General features: G+C 39.1%; 2 protein-coding genes across 5 annotated transcripts; both read left to right on the forward strand.

The window, feature by feature from the left end:
• The first annotated feature begins 562 nt into the window (after nucleotides 1–562).
• On the forward strand, nucleotides 563–6,689 carry LOC116246915 (phosphatidylinositol N-acetylglucosaminyltransferase subunit A). Its single transcript, XM_031618833.2, has 10 exons — nucleotides 563–759; nucleotides 1,284–1,423; nucleotides 1,675–2,247; nucleotides 2,524–2,678; nucleotides 4,088–4,178; nucleotides 4,285–4,401; nucleotides 4,695–4,798; nucleotides 4,913–5,003; nucleotides 5,206–5,428; nucleotides 6,367–6,689. Exons 2-9 carry the CDS (start codon nucleotides 1,304–1,306, stop codon nucleotides 5,287–5,289), a joined length of 1,335 nt encoding a protein of 444 aa, XP_031474693.1. The 5' UTR covers nucleotides 563–759; nucleotides 1,284–1,303; the 3' UTR covers nucleotides 5,290–5,428; nucleotides 6,367–6,689.
• A 1,456-nt stretch (nucleotides 6,690–8,145) lies between these two features.
• On the forward strand, nucleotides 8,146–17,371 carry LOC116247938 (pentatricopeptide repeat-containing protein At2g26790, mitochondrial-like). 4 transcript variants are annotated; one of them, XM_031620406.2, is made up of 5 exons: nucleotides 8,146–10,959; nucleotides 11,061–11,269; nucleotides 15,772–15,823; nucleotides 16,346–16,478; nucleotides 16,610–17,371. In XM_031620406.2, the coding sequence occupies exon 1, from the start codon at nucleotides 8,422–8,424 to the stop codon at nucleotides 10,888–10,890; it is 2,469 nt and encodes an 822-aa protein (XP_031476266.1). In that variant the 5' UTR covers nucleotides 8,146–8,421; the 3' UTR covers nucleotides 10,891–10,959; nucleotides 11,061–11,269; nucleotides 15,772–15,823; nucleotides 16,346–16,478; nucleotides 16,610–17,371. The 4 variants fall into 4 exon arrangements, with proteins under 4 accessions (XP_031476266.1, XP_031476268.1, XP_031476265.1 ...); XM_031620408.2 differs by having other exon boundaries at nucleotides 16,402–16,478; XM_031620405.2 differs by having other exon boundaries at nucleotides 11,198–11,269.
• Nucleotides 17,372–18,989: the final 1,618 nt, after the last annotated feature.

The raw sequence follows: 18,989 nt of genomic DNA on the forward strand, positions 1-18,989 counted from the left end.
GCAAGGTGGATGAATCTCCGGGCTGAAACCTGTGAGACCCAAGTCTAGATCTAAGTGAACCGTGAGATCCAAGTCTAGATCTACAATGAACTGCAAACAAATTAACACCGTGAAACTGAATATTGGGCCTATTTTGATATGGGCCGAAACGGGCTAATTTTATCTGGATGATCTTTACTGGACCTAGTTTTTGATGGGTAATTTTGAATATAATATGCATGCAGATCTCAATCCTAGTTAGGGATGTCAATGGATTTGGAGATATTCGATTAGTTATTCAAATTTCAAACCATTTAGTTGGATACGAAATTTGGATTCAATTACTATCTGAATGCAGATTATATATGTAGTTTCACAATTAAATCTGGATCCGAATTTGACATCCCAATTTGATCTGATAAATATCTGACGTATATTATTAAGAATGTTGGATTTTATTATAATCCAAAAAATTTGAACAAGTCGAGTTTGAGTAAAGTCTAGATCCACCCGAATACTCACTATTACAGACCTCATTTTTTACTCAGATCAGATTCAAATCAAATATCCAGAAGATATCCAACCCTTTTTCCCGCTCCATTGACAGCAGAGGGAAAACTTCCCCGGCCATGGTGGTTTTGGATCTGCCTAGCACTGCTTCCTACGGCGACGGAATGCTGCCGATGGAGCATTTATCCTGCGGCGAAAGTCGACGGCGTATACTTCCATCACTCCTCCGTCTTCATAAAATTAAGGTCTAGGTGTCCCAACCTCGTACAGGTAAATCCCATCTTTTCTCTCGTCCCCTTCTTCCTACTAAAATTTCGAGAAATCCTTGTCAATTTCGCGGAATTATTGGAATTCTCGCTTAACGTGTTGGCAATTGATTTTCTGGGGAAAACTGTAGGCCTTTTTTTTTTTCCTTTTTCGAGGAATCGTACACGCATGATCGCCCATGGGACCATTCTTCTGTATCTGTTTAGTCATCAGCAGATCACGTTCTATTGGATCTTAGGCACATACTTTATAGGAGGAAAGAACGAACACGACGATGTTTTCTCATATTATGCGAAAAAATGGATTTCGAATTTCATGTGATCCTTACGGGTATCAATGGCGCGATTGTCGGGATCAACAGCCCAGTTGGAGTTATGTTTTTGTTGTCTGTTTGTATTTTTGTTTTGTTCCTTTATAGTGCCCTGAATTTGAAAAGTTTATTTGATCGTGATTGATGTGCAACTTTTTCCATGTTCTCGCATTTCTTTAGCGACGAATCTGCATAGTTTTGACCTGATAAATTGCAGGAACTCTTCCCGGACGTACAATGGATGAACCAACCAAGCATAGGGTTCTGATGGTGTCAGATTTTTTTTTTCCTAACTTTGGTGGTGTGGAGAGCCATATCTACTATCTCTCGCAATGCTTGCTTGAGCTTGGACACAAGGTTGGATATACTCATGAAACAGCATTGTGTAACTCTTTCCTTTCTACATTCAAGGATTGAACCCTTTGATTATCATTTGTGAAAGGTTGAACATTCATGCCTTTTTAGCGTCCTCGTTGACAGGAACTGATGGTCGTATTGTGTTACTCATGAATAGCACGCCAAATGTTGTCCATGTTGTTTTCATACGATTTGTCATGAATTCTCGTTTATTTTGCATCTCTGATTTTTGATGTGGTCGATAAATTTAGGTGGTAGTGTTGACACATGCCTATGGATCACGTTCTGGTGTTCGGTATATGACTGGTGGTTTAAAGGTCTATTATATACCTTGGAAGCCATTTCTGATGCAAAACACACTGCCCACATTTTACGGGACCTTTCCAATTTTAAGAACAATACTCATTCGTGAGAGAATATCCATAGTGCACGGGCATCAGGCATTCTCAACTCTTTGTCACGAGGCTTTAATGCATGCAAGAACGATGGGCTTTAAGGTCGTGTTTACTGACCATTCGCTATGTGGATTTGCTGATATTGGGAGCATCCACATGAACAAGGTACTGCAATTCACTTTGGCAGATGTTAGTCAGGCCATATGTGTGTCTCACACAAGCAAAGAGAATACAGTCCTGCGCTCATGCCTGCCCCCAGACAAGGTGTTTGTGGTACCCAATGCTGTGGACACGGCTATGTTCAAGCCTGCTAAAGAGAAACTCAGTAATGACAAGATTATTATTGTCGTTGTCAGCAGACTAGTTTATCGGAAAGGGGTGGATCTGCTAGTTGAGGTTATACCAGAAGTCTGCCGACTGCACCCTAAAGTGAGAAATCTAACACTTTCTGAAGTCTTTATTCTTTTACAAGATCTGATAAGTTTGATGACAAAGTCCAGCTTTCATTCTTACTAGAGTTGATTTTATCCTCCTGAAATGAGCATTTTTGCTTGTACTCATCTATAAATTAAAGTTATTAAATATAATGCTGGGATAGAAAAAATAGCTTTCATGGCCTTTCTTGGAGGCTGGAGCCTTCTTTACCTTTCTATATGAAGCTTTAACTAGTTAAAGTAACTCTTGTTCACCAATTTTTCTTCTAAGGTTTATTTTATAATTGGAGGAGATGGGCCTAAACGTGTAAGATTGGAAGAGATGAGGGAGAAGCACTCTTTACAAGACAGGGTTGAAATGTTGGGAGCAGTACCACATGCACAAGTTCGATCTATCCTTGTTCGTGGTCATATTTTCTTGAATAGGTAATATTGGTTGGGTGATGGTTTTTGCTTTTTCTTTTCCACTAAATTAGTTCTTTCAACTTGTGACAGCTAATTTTTGTGACATTGTGCCAACTTAATCATAATTGTTAGTCATTGTTTGTGGACTATAGGGGTTGTTTTGGTAAGAAACTACCATCTGAACAGATGCATGGTGACTCCTCTTTCAATTTTTTGTGCCTGTTTCTTTGCTTGTATTGTCATAAAAGTCATTCTTATATTTTTACGTCGACTTGCTGATGCAGCTTTGTATTGTTCATTTTTAATTCCTGTTGTAGCTGACAAGATTTTCCTTTTCCAACCCATAGTCCCTACCTTGTGCCTATGAGGCTCTTGGCTTACTGTTATTCTTAAAAGTATGGATACCTTTTCTGCTGCTACGACATGTTAACCTTTCTGTTACACTGCTATTAGGTTACTTCTACTTGACTAACATCACATTACAATGAAAAAAGACAATCCCACTGCCAAGTAAGCCTGAATGCTCTCTCATACACACACATACACACAGGAAAACATGAACACACACACACGCACACACATTATGATCGGTTTCTTGTATGCACCTATAGAAATTAAAATCTGATTTTTCATTTTGTATAAGCTAGTGAAGCTATAGTTTTTGTGAATTGTCTCAAAAGCATTCCCTTTCTATTTAGCTTCCAGCCCTTGTTGATGCAGATAGAAGTATCATTTTGTCATATGCTAACAGATCATTAGGATCTGAAATGGGCTTTTTAATCAAGCAAGGAAATTTGGACGAGTTAAGGAAAGCTAAGGGGATTTTAGGGAAGACAGAAGTAGATGTGTCCTTGTACATCACAAATGAGACGGGGATATAGTTTGAAAAAAAATTCTCTTTTAGACTTCTGCAAAAGTGTAGGTTTACCACCTATTGAATCATTATGCATCTTCGCAAGTATGGTTTTGAACTTTTGATGCATGTGAGATGTGCAGTAATAGATTAGTTTCAAGCATGGAGTTCATTAAAAGTATTGTTAAAGAACTTGTGCCTTGTAAAGGACATGAAATCTCTTCATATGCATACATATGATAGTGTTTATGTATGTGGTGTATTACATGTGTAGATTAGCATGCTCACATCCTAAATTGACAGGAATGCATGGCATGCATATGTTAGAGTTGCGAAGTTCCTATCTCATGACATTTCATCAAAGTTGATTTTCCATGGGAAGTCTTGAGGTTTTTGACAAATCAAACTTCGTCCTTTACATTGAACTGTTCAACTGCTGTGTTATGTTCCCTATATGCTTGAATTTCCTTGGCAGTTTATAGTGGAACTTTAGAGTATCAAACTATTAGTTGGTTCTTATCAAGCAGCTTATGTATATGTGATGGGTTCTGCTTGTTTGCATTTTTGTTGATGACAGTTCCCTTACTGAAGCTTTTTGCATAGCAATTCTAGAAGCTGCTAGTTGTGGCCTGCTTACAGTCAGCACAAGGGTTGGAGGTGTTCCAGAGGTAAGAAACTACTTTGCTATCATTACCTCCAATTTATTACTTTATGGGTTTATGTCAGTGTACATTATTTACATTTTTTTTCTGTCTTCCATTGCTGGAAATGCAGGTTCTACCAGACGACATGATTGTGCTTGCAGATCCCATACCTGGTGAAATGGTTGATGCAGTAAGTAAAGCCATCAAGATGCTTCCAGAGATAGATCCATATTCCATGCACAGCCGGGTGAGCCTATCTGCAGAGGCTTCTGCTCTACTGAGCATGTTCCAAGTCATTCATAACCATGCTAGTGGTAGCATTGCTGAAAGCTCACAAAGCATGTATAGTAGCCAAGAAGAGGAGCTACCTCTGTATTTGCTGTAGCAGCATGTTAGCCTTCAAAATTTTTTAATATATCTTAAGATGGAAATATAAGATTTGAATAGCCATTGAACTTTCTTTGTGGTTGCCTTTTACTTGCATGTTTTGTCTCACTTCTAACTATAATATATTTATTATATTTGAGGATTTGAGTTCAGGTGCAAAAGTTATACAGTTGGCACGATGTAGCAAGGAGAACAAAGATTGTTTATGATTCAACATTGAACTGCAGTTCTGGAAATCTTCTAGAACGCCTATCACGGTATCATTGATCATGCTTCTCTTGCAATAGCTTGATCCTCAATGCTGTCTAGCCATTAGTTGGATTGCATCTTTCTTTTGTTTCCATCTTCTCATTTCTGTTCCAATTCTACAGGTACTACAGATGTGGCGCTTGGGCAGGAAAACTCTTTTGTTTGGTTATGATTCTAGATTTTTTGTTGTGGTGTTTCTTAGAACTATGGCAGGTAAGTTGTTTCCTCCTGTTTATGGGAGTGATGGAATAATTTTATTTATTGTCTGGGTATTGTTCTGGCTCATCAAAATGGGAAGCTTTTTTGTTGTTTTACATTACTGAACGTTATTTTATGTTGTAGGCAATCTTATCTTTGTGGATTTATTATGATTTATGATGTTCACCGTTCTCAGTTATTGTTTTTCTTGCATCAGCCATCAGATGATATAGAAAAGGTTCCAGATATTCTTCCTTCTCAAGAACACTGGCATTTAGATGGGAATGCAACCAGTGACTGAATATGTAGCTAAATGGCAGATCAAACATGCGATTCATCAATCATCAAAGAGGAAGCTCCTGGGAAATGGATGCTATTTTCATCATTCACATGTATTCGTTTCTATGCTGATTCACATTCAAACATATGGAAACCTTAGGGTAAGTAACACGTTATTTATTCAGTTCTTGAAGTGTCCTAAATCAAAGTTCTGTGTTATCCCTTTTCATGTTCAACTGGCATATGTTGCTAATGTCTGTTGAAGTAATAACCAAATTTATGATTAATGTCTTGGAGGGAGCATTTTTTCTGGCAATGGATGCAATGACATGACATGATTTTTTTCTGTTCTATTTATAAGCTGTTTAAGCTTGCCTATAATTACATTTTCCAACCATAATGCCAAGAAATGGAGCTGCATGAATGTCTCTGACTCTGTCCATCTGCCAGTAGCTGCTGTCATGGTTGGAAGCTGGCAGCAGCATTCTTGCTTGTGCAGCCAAGGAGGATTCTTGTTCTTGAATTTCAGAATTTCTTATCGTTGTTTATTTGTGTTAGGTTTAGCACATCCAACTCTTGCACTGATAAGGATTTTTTTTTTCTTTTTCCAAATTTGATGCTCCCAACTTTCTAGTGCTTTTTTTCTGGCATGTAGTTTATGGGTGATTTGATTCATCATCCTGAATTGGGTGCTGACAACAGTTAGGGAACATTTCTCTGTTTCTATGAAGCTTCAGTTGACAACTTGACATTAGAAAGTCAGAGGTGATTTCTTGATTGTTATTCTAGCTGAAATAGTTAATTAGTAAAGGGTTTCAACTATTTCAAATTTCAAATGGCTATATTAATCACATATTTGAGTCTGGTGCTTTATAGTCAATGATGAATATAATAATACCAGTTTCTGTCTGCGGCATCACTGAGCAATGTCAACACACCACTCAGCTTAATTTGTCATCTTACATGTATGTATTTAGACTGCTATGTTTCCTCTTATTTCATGTTATCGTATCCGAGGTAACAGAGTACTTGATATTGTGAAAATGCTAGAAGTATCTGCACTTACATTTTATGAAGTAATTGAGATGCTTGTCAACAGGTTCCCCGAGCCATTTTCTACAGGTCAAGAACTATCAACCAGATGCATCTACATGGACTTTTGGATTGACTTTGAATCACTCTCACATTGAGGAAATCCTCCAAACTGACAATTGGGCTTAATTTTTGTCTGGCAGTGATGATCTCTGCAAGTTCTGAATGCCACACGCTTGCTGCAATTTGAACATTGTGAAAGTGCTTCCGTCTTGTTGCAGCTTGCTGCTTGGACATTCATGTGACATTTCGAAAGTTGTACCATCTCGTTTACTTGTAAAAGTGTTGTACTTGGCAATTTTGTTTATGATAAAAATGCACTCTTTGCTAGAGTTGGGATTGACCGGTATCCATGCCCTTGTTACTAACGCACAATAACAACCATGACTCACCATTTTTTCCCTCTCCTCTTTATATGTATTTCTCTCGTACACTTAGTTCTCTCTCCTCTCTCCTCCCGCCTCTCTCTCTCTCTCTCACACACACACACACACACACACAAATCAACGTAAGGTAGATTATGCACAAGCAGGGGAGACAGGTGTGAGTACGGTGTGGGCAATTGCCCACACAGGCCCACAAAAAGTGTTTCTTTTCGTATTGAATCTTTATGGCTGCTTTTCTCATTTACAAGCAGGTGCCTCTTAAAAGTTTAAAATTATATAAATAGTGCCCTTAACCATAATTTTCTGTCCCCGCAACTGTGCACAAATGTGAAATCGTCTTATTTGGAACCAAACAAGTATTATAAACATCAGCCCGAAATTGGCCACGGGTTTCACGTCATACATTATTCTTATTTTTAATATATACTTTCCTTTTTTTTAAAGAATAAACATAATAATAGTGATAATTTTTCTTCGTAGCTGATCCAGCTGAATAGTAAAATCTCTTGAGATAATTCAATTCCATCTTGCTTCCCTGAAATTTCCTACCTTCCTCCCCCATTAATGAGCACCGAAATCATGATCTTCCTTGTCCAATCTTTATGAAAACCCAAGTGAAGCAGCCCCTGTTCCAAGAAATCCCACGACACACTCTCATACGCTTTCGCTACATCCATCTCCAAGCAAAGAACTTCCTGGTTAGGCTTGGTGAACCAATCTACAAGCTCATTAGCCATCAAGATCTGATCACGAATGACTCGGTTTTTAATAAAAGGCTCCCTAGTTAACCGCTAAGATTCTTGCCAGCACTGCTTGCATTCTCAACACCATTATTTTTTAGATCATTTTGTATAGACTGATTCAAAGCGCAATGGGTCTAAAGTCTTCCGATCTTGTTCGGTCTCAAGAATTTAGGAAGTAACATCGAATTCGCATGACTTGTGCTGCGACAAAGAAATTTTATTTATTTGCTCGAACAAATCACTTCGTTATCTGTTTCTTCTCGTAATTTTTTTCTACAACTTTACATTATCTCTAGATTTATTGAAAAAGCGAGATCTTAACCTTCAAGATGTAATTGGGACCAACATTTTTGTTACAACGTTTGTAACTCTTTCTAGTACATCACAGAATGATATTGCGAAATTTTGGTGAACAATTACAACCAGGCCTTTTGGATAGACTACCATTCTTCTTTTTCTTCTGATAGAAAAGCATAATCGTAATAAGAACAAGAATCAAAATGTAAAGTTCCAGCACACCCTGTTTCTGAAGTGTCCATTTCGTCCGCATCCATTGTAAGAGTTTTTGCAATTGTGGACTGTTCCGGATCCAAACAACCAGATTTGGTTCGGTGGTAGAGATCCAACCCACAGCCGTTTAAGGCGATCAGACATGGCGCCAACCGTGTAGGGTTTTAGAGAAATGTCGCCGTAAACCCTAGCGAGCGAAGAGCGAGAGAGAGGGAGAGAGCATTCTCTCCTTGCCACTGACCTTCATTGTTGCAAGGATCTCTCCTTTTCTCTCTCTAGCCTCTTTGGTGCATATATTGACGCTTATGAAGCCTTGTCATCTTCCCCTTTCGTCCGTTTAGTGTTGTCCTCCTAAGGTGATTCAGATACCAAATTCTTAGTGGTGGTAGTAATTTAATACTCTGGAGATGCTGGAACTCTCCTATGTGGTCTTCGACCAAAATTATATCGCGTTCGAAGTCACTTATTCATTGCAAGGCCTCCCCGGCTCGTCTTTCCTCTGTCAGTGCCCTTTGTTGCACTGTCGAAGAGCGAGCTACGGTGACTGGCGATCGGTTTTCTGAGAATTTAGCGGCTTCCCATTTGGAAACACTGCGTCCCGATGGGAGTCTTGGTCGATTGGATCATTGTACAGTTGCATGGATGCTAAACAGCCTGCGAAGTGATGCGATTTTCGCGCTTTCGTTTTTCAATCATGTAAAGGATTGTGGATTTTGTCACGACATTGTTACATATGCAGAGATTGTGAAGATCTTGTGTGGTTCAGGTTTGGAAAAGAAACTGCACCGGCTGTTTACAGAGCTTGTTTCTTCGTCGGGTAAACTTGGATTTGATGTTTGGTCAGTCTTTGAATTTGTAAGGAAGGAGAATTGTCGTTCAGTTGATTTAGTTAAGGTTGTTGATGTAATAATCAAAGTATATGCAGATTGTGGGATGATTGGTGAAGCAGTTGAAGCCTTTTCTCGCGCAGGTACCAGTGGATGTTTGCCTCATATTTGGTCTTGCAACTTCTTGATCAATTTTTTGATTAGCCATAGTAAGATTGAGGTAGCCAGATTTGTATACGATGAGGTAACGAGGCTGGGCATCGGGAAAAATGTTTATACGTATACGCTTATAGTAAAATCTTTGTGCAAAGAAGGAAATTTGGGGGAAGCATTTAATATATTGAAAGAAATGAAGACAGTTGGTGTTTCTCCAGATGCTTTTACTTATAATACGCTGATCGATGGGATGTGTTCAGCTGGAAATCCAGAGTCCGGTTATGAGCTGCTCAAGGTGCTTAGGAACGGTGGCGTCTTGCTGAATTCCTTTAGTTATAATGCCGTCATACGCGGGCTGAGCACCCAATTGAAAATGGAGGAAGCAGAACTCATTCTGAATGATATGGAGAGCCATGGCATAACTCCAGATATTTGTAGTTATAGCACCATTATTGGTGGGTACTGTAGGAAACGGGATTTAAAAAGAGCCCTGTCTCTGCATGATACGATGATCTTGAAAGGAGTGAAACCAAATTGTGTCGTTATCAGTTCCCTTCTCCAGAGCCTTTTTAGGGCTGGACTTATGGCTGAGGCGCTGGATATCTTCCACAGATTTAGGAATTCGGGCCTTTTTGTGGATAAGGTTCTTTATAATGTTGTGATTGATGCTTATTGCAAGCAGGGCAATATGGAAGCAGCTGTAGCACTGTTGAATGAAATGAAAGGAAAACGGATAACTCCAGATGTTGTAAATTACACTAGCATCATTAGCGGGTACTGCCGTCTTGGTGAACTTGGTGATGCTTGGGAAGTATTCACTAGTATGACCCAAATGGGTGTCGTTCCTGATGTTGTTACTTACAATAAGCTCGCCAATGGCTTTTGCAGGAAGGGACTTGTTGAACAAGCCTTTAAACTTCTAGACCATATGTTGGAGCAAGGCCTTAGTCCAAACATGGCTACGTACAGTAATGTTATTGATGGTCTTTGTATAGGTGGCAGGTTAGCTGATGCAGAAGCGTTTTTAAATGCGTTGATTGACAAGGGTTTGAATCCATGCGTGACTACCTTCGCTGCAATGATCAGTGGCTACTGTGACGAAGGTCAAGGTGCAGAAGCTTATGAGATTTTCCTGAGGCTGGTCCAGCGTCGAGCTCTGCCTAGTTATAATATGTGTTCTAAATTAATCAAAGTCCTGTGCAAGAACGGGGATGTGGAGAAAGCTTTGATGGTTACTGAGTTGATGATGGATATGGGTTGCATGCCAGACGAGATCATATACAACATTCTTATCGCGGCCCTTGCTCAAATGGGCCATATGAATAAGGCTTGGGTTTTGTATGAGCGACTAGTGGAGAGTGGTGTCTGCCCCGATGTCATAACATATACTACATTAATAAATGGATACTGCAAGGTGAATTGCCTGCGAGAGGCATGCAATCTGTTTAAAGAGATGAAAGGGAAGGGTCTTAGACCTGATGTTATTACATATACAGTTTTACTTGATGGCTTCTTTAAAGAAAGTTTGCAACGACGTTGTGAACTTCAGGAACTGAAGAAGAGGAAGCGTGGTGCCATTGCCAAGGCGTCAGTGTTGTTTGATGAAATGAAGGAAATGGGAATTAAACCTGACGTGATTTGCTATACTGTTTTGATTGATGCGCGATGCAAGACAGATTGTCTTTATGATGCTCTTGTTCTCTTTGAGGAAATGATGGACAGAGGTCTAATGCCTGATGTGGTGACATACACAGCTTTGGTCTCTGGTTATTTTAATCAAGGGGTTGTGGATAAGGCTGTAGACCTTGTCGATGAGATGTTGGTCAAGGGGGTGCAGCCTGATAAAGTAACACACTCAGTTTTAGAGCGTGGAATCTGGAAGGCGAGAAAGGTGCAGTTTCGAAGATAATATGCTTGTCCACACTGAGATCTGTACGTTGTACTGTGTGCCACTTCGTCCAATTTGTTGTGTCTAATGGTAAGGAGAAGTCCCTTTCATGTTTTCTTGGTACTCCTTTTATTGTTGATAACATGATATCCTGATTGATTTGCTCATGTATTATGTGTTGTTACTATGAGGGTGCTGTAACCATTCAAGCTGCAGAATTATGCAGTCAAGATTGCTTGCGTGAACAGTTGCTCCTAAAGTCAACTCAGTGTTGTATGTTTATATCTCAAAAGCATGGAGTTTGTACTCACAGAGATTGCTTGCTCAGGTGGTTGAAAGTCTGGATGTGGTATGATCTACACAACCATGGTTGAGAAAGCAAGACCTCTAATAATAAAAGGTCAGTCAACTTTCTTTTTGGTTGTCAAGTAGATATTGAAGCTTATTGTTGACCTGTTCCGCATTTATGAAGATTTTCTTGTCAATAGTTTTTGTAATTTTCTTCCCCCTAAGTTTGATCTTTGGGAATTTATGGAAGGGAGTGAAATGAAAATTTTAGGTCTCATGTTCCCTGTTCGTTTTGTGTCTCAGGCACCAAGTTAAAAAAAAAAACTAGCGGCTCTTAGTGCTATAAAGCTTTTGAAACCTGTACAATGTTCATGATTTTATAAGTTGCATCTTTCTTTATTATGATAATGGAGTGCTTTCTCAAACCCCTGAAAAATGACCTTCCAATTTCTTGTCACCCTTCATTTTTTGTTTTTTAAGACATGCCAACAAGAAGAAACAAATGAAAAGAAAAAGAAACAGGTAAGCAAGGCATGCTGTCTTACCCACAAAGAATTTGGACATTTAATGCCATGAATGTTTCTGAATGCATGCTGGACTGTTAACTTGAGCAGCAATAGAAATATTCATTAATGCAAGGAATAGGATTATTTATTATGTGCCTTAGTAATCCAAAAACTAAGAACATGACAAAATAGAATGCAAGTAAACTAGATGTTTAGCATAAGTATTCAAAATTACAACAACTACTCAGTTTGGTTCTTCATTGAGCTGATTTTAAGTGGAATCTTTTGTTTATTCTATAAACTCTGTAATTAGAACTTGACGTTCTCAATGTCAAGGTCCAGCTCAAGCCCATTTTAGCTCAAGTTCTCATGCTTGACTTGACGTGTGCCCAGCACTGAACCAGAATGAAGCATGAATTTCTTATGCATTTTTTTTCATATTAGAGTACTGAAAATGAAAAGATGGAGTCAGACACGTGACCTCTTGGCTCTTGCACAGGGGCTCAAGCCCTTAGCTTTGTAATGTTTTTAATGTATCGACACCGGTACTTGTAAAAAACCTTAATAGTGCATGGTTTCTGTGCCATTGTCATTTATAACGATGAGCCTGTCACCAATGCCAGGTTTATCTCATTTACCATCTTGGAGGAGCCCGACCCAAACTTTGAGCAGGAGGGCCTAGCCGTGTCTTATATAGAGACCCAGATGGTCGTGTCTGTTCTTAACTGGGAAACAAAAGTTTTTGTTTTTCTTTTCACTAAAGCTGAGGAACAGTTCTCCAATGATTATTTTGTGACAGTGTGTTATAGAGGGTTGGTCTTCTTATCTTATATTACACAGCAGTAGCTAATTATTATTAATCGTGTGCACCATCTATCATCTATGTTCTTGAGTGTATTTAGTTCTGTGTGAAGCTTGAGATGAAAATATATTGCAACCCGTGCATGCATGCCCTAATACACAAAAATTGTCACATCTTCTGCTTTCAGAAAGTGCATGAGGTAGACATGATTTAATGGTCCATATGTTTGATTGTCAATCTCTTGTTTGTGTGCTTTTTATGTGTGTGTATTGTGTGTGGCATCAGGGGCAGAGCCAGCAGGTGCGGGCCAAACGATCCAATGAAGTATAATATATTATATATATAATTCATATAATATTATATATTATATACATATAATATATATATATATATATATATATATATATATATATATATATATATATATATATATAGACTCACACACTTTAGGTAATATTTGCAAACCACAGTATAATATAAGTGAACATATGTCGTATATAAGTGCTCACATCATGAACGTGAAGCGCGACCTGTCCTACGACACATTTAATAATTATTGTGTCATTAGCACAAAGTGCGATCTGTCCTAAACAGATAAGGTGCTCTATTTTTATTACAGTCACGTGAACAGTGAGCATAAGGTGGATATACAAATATCACAACTCAAAATATAGCAAACAAATACAACTATAAACTCCAAGCAGAATTTAAGGTTGTGTTTCATGACATAGATAGCAACTTCTGTAGAGGTAGAAAGCTTGAACTTGGTCCACGTAACTCGCTAATTCTCCTGAAGACAAAGCAAAAGTAGTTCACTCCATTTGCTGAATGTAAAACTAAGATTTGTAAGACTGTAAATGAACTGTCGAAATTTAGAGTTGTAGTGGTAGTTGAAAGAACATATATATGTAAAATACACAAATTGGAATGACTCAATCTAGTTTCTTGGTATAGCATCAGATTTCAATGGAAGAGCTCAGAAGAAAGGGGAGTTCCACTTACAGCTCGATCAAACTCCTCAGAGCAGAAATGGTAGGAGGTAGAGGCCCTTCCAAGGACGTACCCATTATCATCCTGGATTAGTTCAAAGAAAAAACTACATCAAACGACGAGAGGGTAAGAGAGAAGACATTGTAAAATTGATTAAACCACCAAAATTCAGTAGAGTCAGATGCTGTGATCCTCCCCTTGAATTTGAGTGGTCCAAGGCCCGGGATCGAATCAATCTAACTTGTCAGGCCGCACCAAACCTTGCAACTATAACAAGACTGGGTTCTTTCCTAAGTTCTACAAAATACCAACTCTGAGATTTTAGTAAATCCATATTCTACTTGCTCAAATGCATGCTTACTTTTCACTAAGATTCAAGCGGAATTTGAGGTTGCGTTCATTGACATAGAGATAGCAAATGCATAAAAGTTTCAAACAAGCTGCAATTCATCTTACTTAGGCGGTGTTACATACCTTGACGATCAGAAAAACAGAAGTCTAACAAAACCAACTGATCTTGATTCAAGTACTATAAGAACCCATTTGTCCTGCTATGATGATCGCATACAGTTCTATGAAACAAGCTAACTTGACAAGACTAATCCTCAAAATCTATTCCTCTGAATCTTAACAATTACTCTAAAAGCTTGAGCAATATAACAGAAGGGGTCTGGAAACAAAATGGAAGGCAGAGAGAACCCAACATGAATATCTTAATTGTATATACCCAAATAAAACTAAAAATGAACGGAGAAATAGATCAAAACAAGCAAAACAATTTTGTCCGCAACAATGACAAAAAGAGAAGATGATACACTCTTCCACAGAAGAGGTCGAAAGCCCTCCCCTTTACTCCTAACCCGTGGACGACTAGGACTGCTTGCAGACCTATATGACAGAGATGGGGACATTCAACAAATCTTAAACTAAATTTCTACAGCAGGAGAAGGTTCATGGCGCTGCAGAATGATCCTATCTGCAGTGGAGGCCGATGGCCCAGTGTGGGGTTCTTGATCATGTAATACCACTAAAAAAAAACTTTTTTTATTATTTCTGAGCACACGACTAGGACTGCTTGCAGACCTATATGACAGAGATGGGGACATTCAACAAATCTTAAACTAAATTTCTACAGCAGGAGAAGGTTCATGGTGCTGCAGAATGATCCTATCTGCAGTGGAGGCTGATGGCGCAGTGTGGAGTTCTTGATCATGTAATACCCCTAAAAAAAACTTTTTTTATTATTTCTGAGCATACGAAGTCCTCCTGAGCAGCAACTCGTGTCTTACATCTTTAAGAGAAGATGTATTACAGTATGTATCAAAAAAAAAAAAACTGTTTAAGGAAGTAGGAAACAAAAAGCAAAAACAAGCAATACTACAACATATGGAAAAAACAAGGCATTACCTAGTTCTGCTTACTCCCTGCACTGTGGGCCAGGGAGGGAGGGAGCCAGCGAGGGAGAGGGCACGAGAGAGAGGGCGGGGTCGGCGATCGCCTGTGTTGTGGGCCAGGGCAGGGAGCGAGAGAGCAAGCGAGAGAGAGCGTGCGAGAGAGAGGGTGGGGCCGGCAATGGCCTGCATGTGGACCAGAGAGAGGGCGTGAGAGAGAGGGTGGGGCCCAATGTTGTAAAAAGCGTATCGTAAGCCGTATCGGTCTGGCTTTAAGATACACTGTATCGTAAAATATCATAAAGTATCGTAACCGTATCGTTTTTTTTAAATAATCAGAAAAAATATAAAAAATTCTCAAAAATAATTTAAAATAATAAAAATTACCGTATAGTACCTGTATCGTATCGTAACGTATCGTAGCTGTATCGTTGTCGTATCATACAATACGGTGCCCGTATCGTAAATGTACGATACGGGAGGTGTATCATATCATATTTTACATTCGATATGATACGGCTCCGTATCGTACGATACGTACAACACTGGTGGGGCCGGCTCTGGCCTGGGCTGTGGGCCAGAGAGGGAGGGAGCTAACGAGAGAGAGGTCGCGAGAGAGAGAGTGGGGCCAGCGACATAGGGTAGGGTGGTAGGGCCAGAGAGGGAGGGAGGGAGAGAGAGAGAGAGGGCAGGGCCGGTGAGGGTAGGTAGTGCTAGAGAGAGAGAGGGTCCCCCCCCCGTGGCATGCTTGCTGGCAACTTTTTTTCCTTGCATTCTTTGTACATGTGCATGCAGATGAGTAGTTTATGTTCTTAGTCTGGATTCTTCTGCTTATTGTTTCACCTAGTTTGGATTTTGTTACCTAGTGACTTAGTTATTTGTGCAATGTGATCTTCCATTTTCATGTATGAAACTTTATCAACAGGTTGGGTGTCTTTGCCCCATGTCTTGGAAAGAGTTTACAAAAGTGCAGTCAGGTATGTTGGTGAACTGCTGCTTAGAATTTCTGAATTCTGGATGTGCCGCTGCTGTTGTATCGGCCAAGGTGTAAGAACCCGATGGGTCGGGTTGTTACACAAGGTTTAGTTGATTCTCACATATATAAAGGAAGAATAAGTTGAAGATCTGGTTTCCAACTTCTAATGGAGATGGTAGTTAGTTATGGACATGGCGTGTCTAGCCAACTGCAGTCATGTAGAAGTCCAAAAGATGTTTCACGAAAACAAACCGAGTTACAACTTACAACCTAATGTTCTGTCTGGTGTTCCTTTCTTACCTTCCTTTCTTGATCCTCTATCTTCTTCCTTCTCACCTTCTCCTGAACCCTGAACCTAGTGAACAGTAATTAGACTTTCCAGCACTTGGCTATATGAATCGTATGTCGATACCTATCAACATAAAGTTGTTCAAATTTTTTGTTCTGATGCTTCAGGCAGGAATATAATTGGCTATAATTTATTAGATGTGAACTCTGTTCCTCATTTGTTTTTTCCTTTCAGGTTTTGAGTAAATTTGAGTGTTCTAACTGGCAGTAATGATGCTATCGGGTTATCAGGTCTATTGGTGTTGCCTATGGCACAACTAAGATACTTATCCTTTGGAAGAATGTAGTAAGTACAAGCCTTCCCGCAGGTGAGTGATTGCAAGCAACTAGTGTCTATTGATGCTCTTAGGAATGCAGATAGACAACATATTTCTACATTTACGATGATCTTGCAAGTGTTGTGTTCATTTTGTTTGAGAAATTCTTATCATTTTCTCAGACATGCTCGAAGCGAACTCCAAGCCCAAACTCTCTTGGGAACAGCGGGATAGCCCCTCAGGAATACCTCATTGCAAGCTTATAGCTTTGACTTGTCTGGAGCAATGCCCATGGGATTTGAGCCATGTCGTTGGTAGCATGTAGTTGGTGAAGATCAGGACAGGTAACGAAGCAACTGCTGCACGGAGCACAAGTGGATAAGCTAGGAGCTTGCCTGATGGAGGAGTACAACGTCTGTGACTCTTGCTTGCATGTGCGAGTCAGATCCTACAACAAACAAGCGTGCACATCCATTCTGCCTATCTATGGTAAGAATAAAAATCAAAAACAATCCCCAAGAGTCCAGGCAGGCCTCTGGCCAAGAGGGGATTCCTTCTCAGCTTGCTGACTTGGCCTGTCCTCAGGCTGGCAAACTGGAGTCTTTTCGCATGGCAAGTCCTTTGCATCCTTTGGCCAGATGCTGCTATCATTTTCCCTTCGATTGATTGGCCTTACTTGTATGTCTGTGATGTGGCCATGAGATTTTGTGTAGGCACCAGCAAGAGTGAAGGGAACCCTTTGCAACTATTGATGAAGCTTTCCTTGGCCCAGCCACTATATCAAGTAGATGGGAACTTGAGGTGGAATTTGTAGCTCACCGCCTATGAAAATGCACCTCATGGTCCTTTCTTTCATTATTTGTAATTTTACAATATAAAATTTACTTCATTGAAACAGTGAGCTTTCTTTTATTTACATAATTGAAATACTGAACTTCCTTTCATTGTTTGTTCCAGTTGAAAAATTTACAGACTTGTTAGTTATGCAGTCTAAATGTAGGTTTCTTAGTTTCTCATTAGGAACGTCGAAGCCTTGTGTAAAATTTACTTGCACCAGTACTTTTGTGTACTTTGAAATTCTTGGTCATCACTTTCTTCTTTTCTCTCATTTTTTCCCATTCCGCATCAAACCTGCTCGAGTCATCCTCATTTTTTCCCATTCACTAAATGGGCTCCATCATGTTAAACTTGTAGAAACAGGCTAACCAAGAATATCTCTTTTTTAGAAAGTATGTTTTTCTTTACAAATTCTCAACCAAGAGATGTAGCTTAAAATGAGAAAAGTACCATTATTTATTTAAGCTTTTAAGACGTAAAGAACAAAAGACCTGTTTTTTTTTTTATTCTACTGAGGGGGGAATATAAACTTTATTGAAAATTTATATTGTTAAAGCAATTGCACATGCTATCTTGAGAGTATCATTTTTTTGTGAATGTGTTTTAAACCAAGCCCTGAGGGTGCGGCATACTGGTTAGACTGGTGGAGTGGTATAAGGCTGGCTGGTTGTCAGCTCGAATCTTGTAGGCGCTACTCCTATGGATTATAATCGGTGGATGCATGATGCTTAGTTGATGAATGTCTTTAAGGTACTGGGGTCCTTGGCGAGAAATATTCTGCACATGTAAGATGAGTCTTGGATCAAGGATCTCTGGGGAAGGGCTTTGGCCTCTTCAAGGTATGAGGTCCTTGGTGATAGAAATATTCTGCACATGTAAACACTCTCCAGACCAAAAAAAGAAAAAACACTTATTTATATCACAAAAGCTAGGTAGATCTGCATTGGTTCTCACCTGTTAGATCCGTTTGAAACGGAATCAACTTGGCAGCTATTTCTACTGGGACTCAAGTGCAATCACAGTACAGGCACTAAACATTTAAAATGGGATCTGTCAACATTCATGTGGGTCTAACGGAAATCCAAAACCGGTTATACTTACTAATCTTTTGCTTTGGTAATTAGCTGAAGCCAACCCGTTTCATGCAAGAACTGGTTGTGGGCAAAAACTCCATTTCTTCTCTGAAGTTTGTTAATAGTCATTGCAAGTACTATTTTTTCAGAAGATTTTCTTTTTAAGTTGAATGTGCATTTTTTTCTTTAATAAATGAAATTTACCGGTTATGGAGATAGTTTTACAACCATATTATTCTTTTGATATTTGCCTCTCTTGCATTCTTTTCGAACTTCTGCAAATCACTTGCTTTTCATGATACAATCCAAAATTAGAAAGCTAAGTTCTCAATAATATGCTCAAACAACTAAGTTTAAGTCATAAATTGTGCGTATATCTATGTCTTATGGGGTTGAACTATTTTAAAATTTCAAAGAGTAAACATAAATATTGCATCAAAGCTACATTACATTTGTTTTTGCCTAAAATTTGATTGCAAAATGTTATTAGTTCAATTCTCATGTTTTTTAGGAACCCAACTGTATACATTTCAATAGTTTATAATTTTTGAAGACAACATAGCGAGGCATTGTAAAACTTCATGTGCGAGCCAAGGCTTCAAAACAATACTATATTGAAGATTTTGAAAAATCTTAAAGTATCTATATGCAG

This window comes from Nymphaea colorata, chromosome 2 (genome assembly GCF_008831285.2).
Source record: "Nymphaea colorata isolate Beijing-Zhang1983 chromosome 2, ASM883128v2, whole genome shotgun sequence".
Classification (NCBI taxonomy): Eukaryota; Viridiplantae; Streptophyta; class Magnoliopsida; order Nymphaeales; family Nymphaeaceae; genus Nymphaea; species Nymphaea colorata.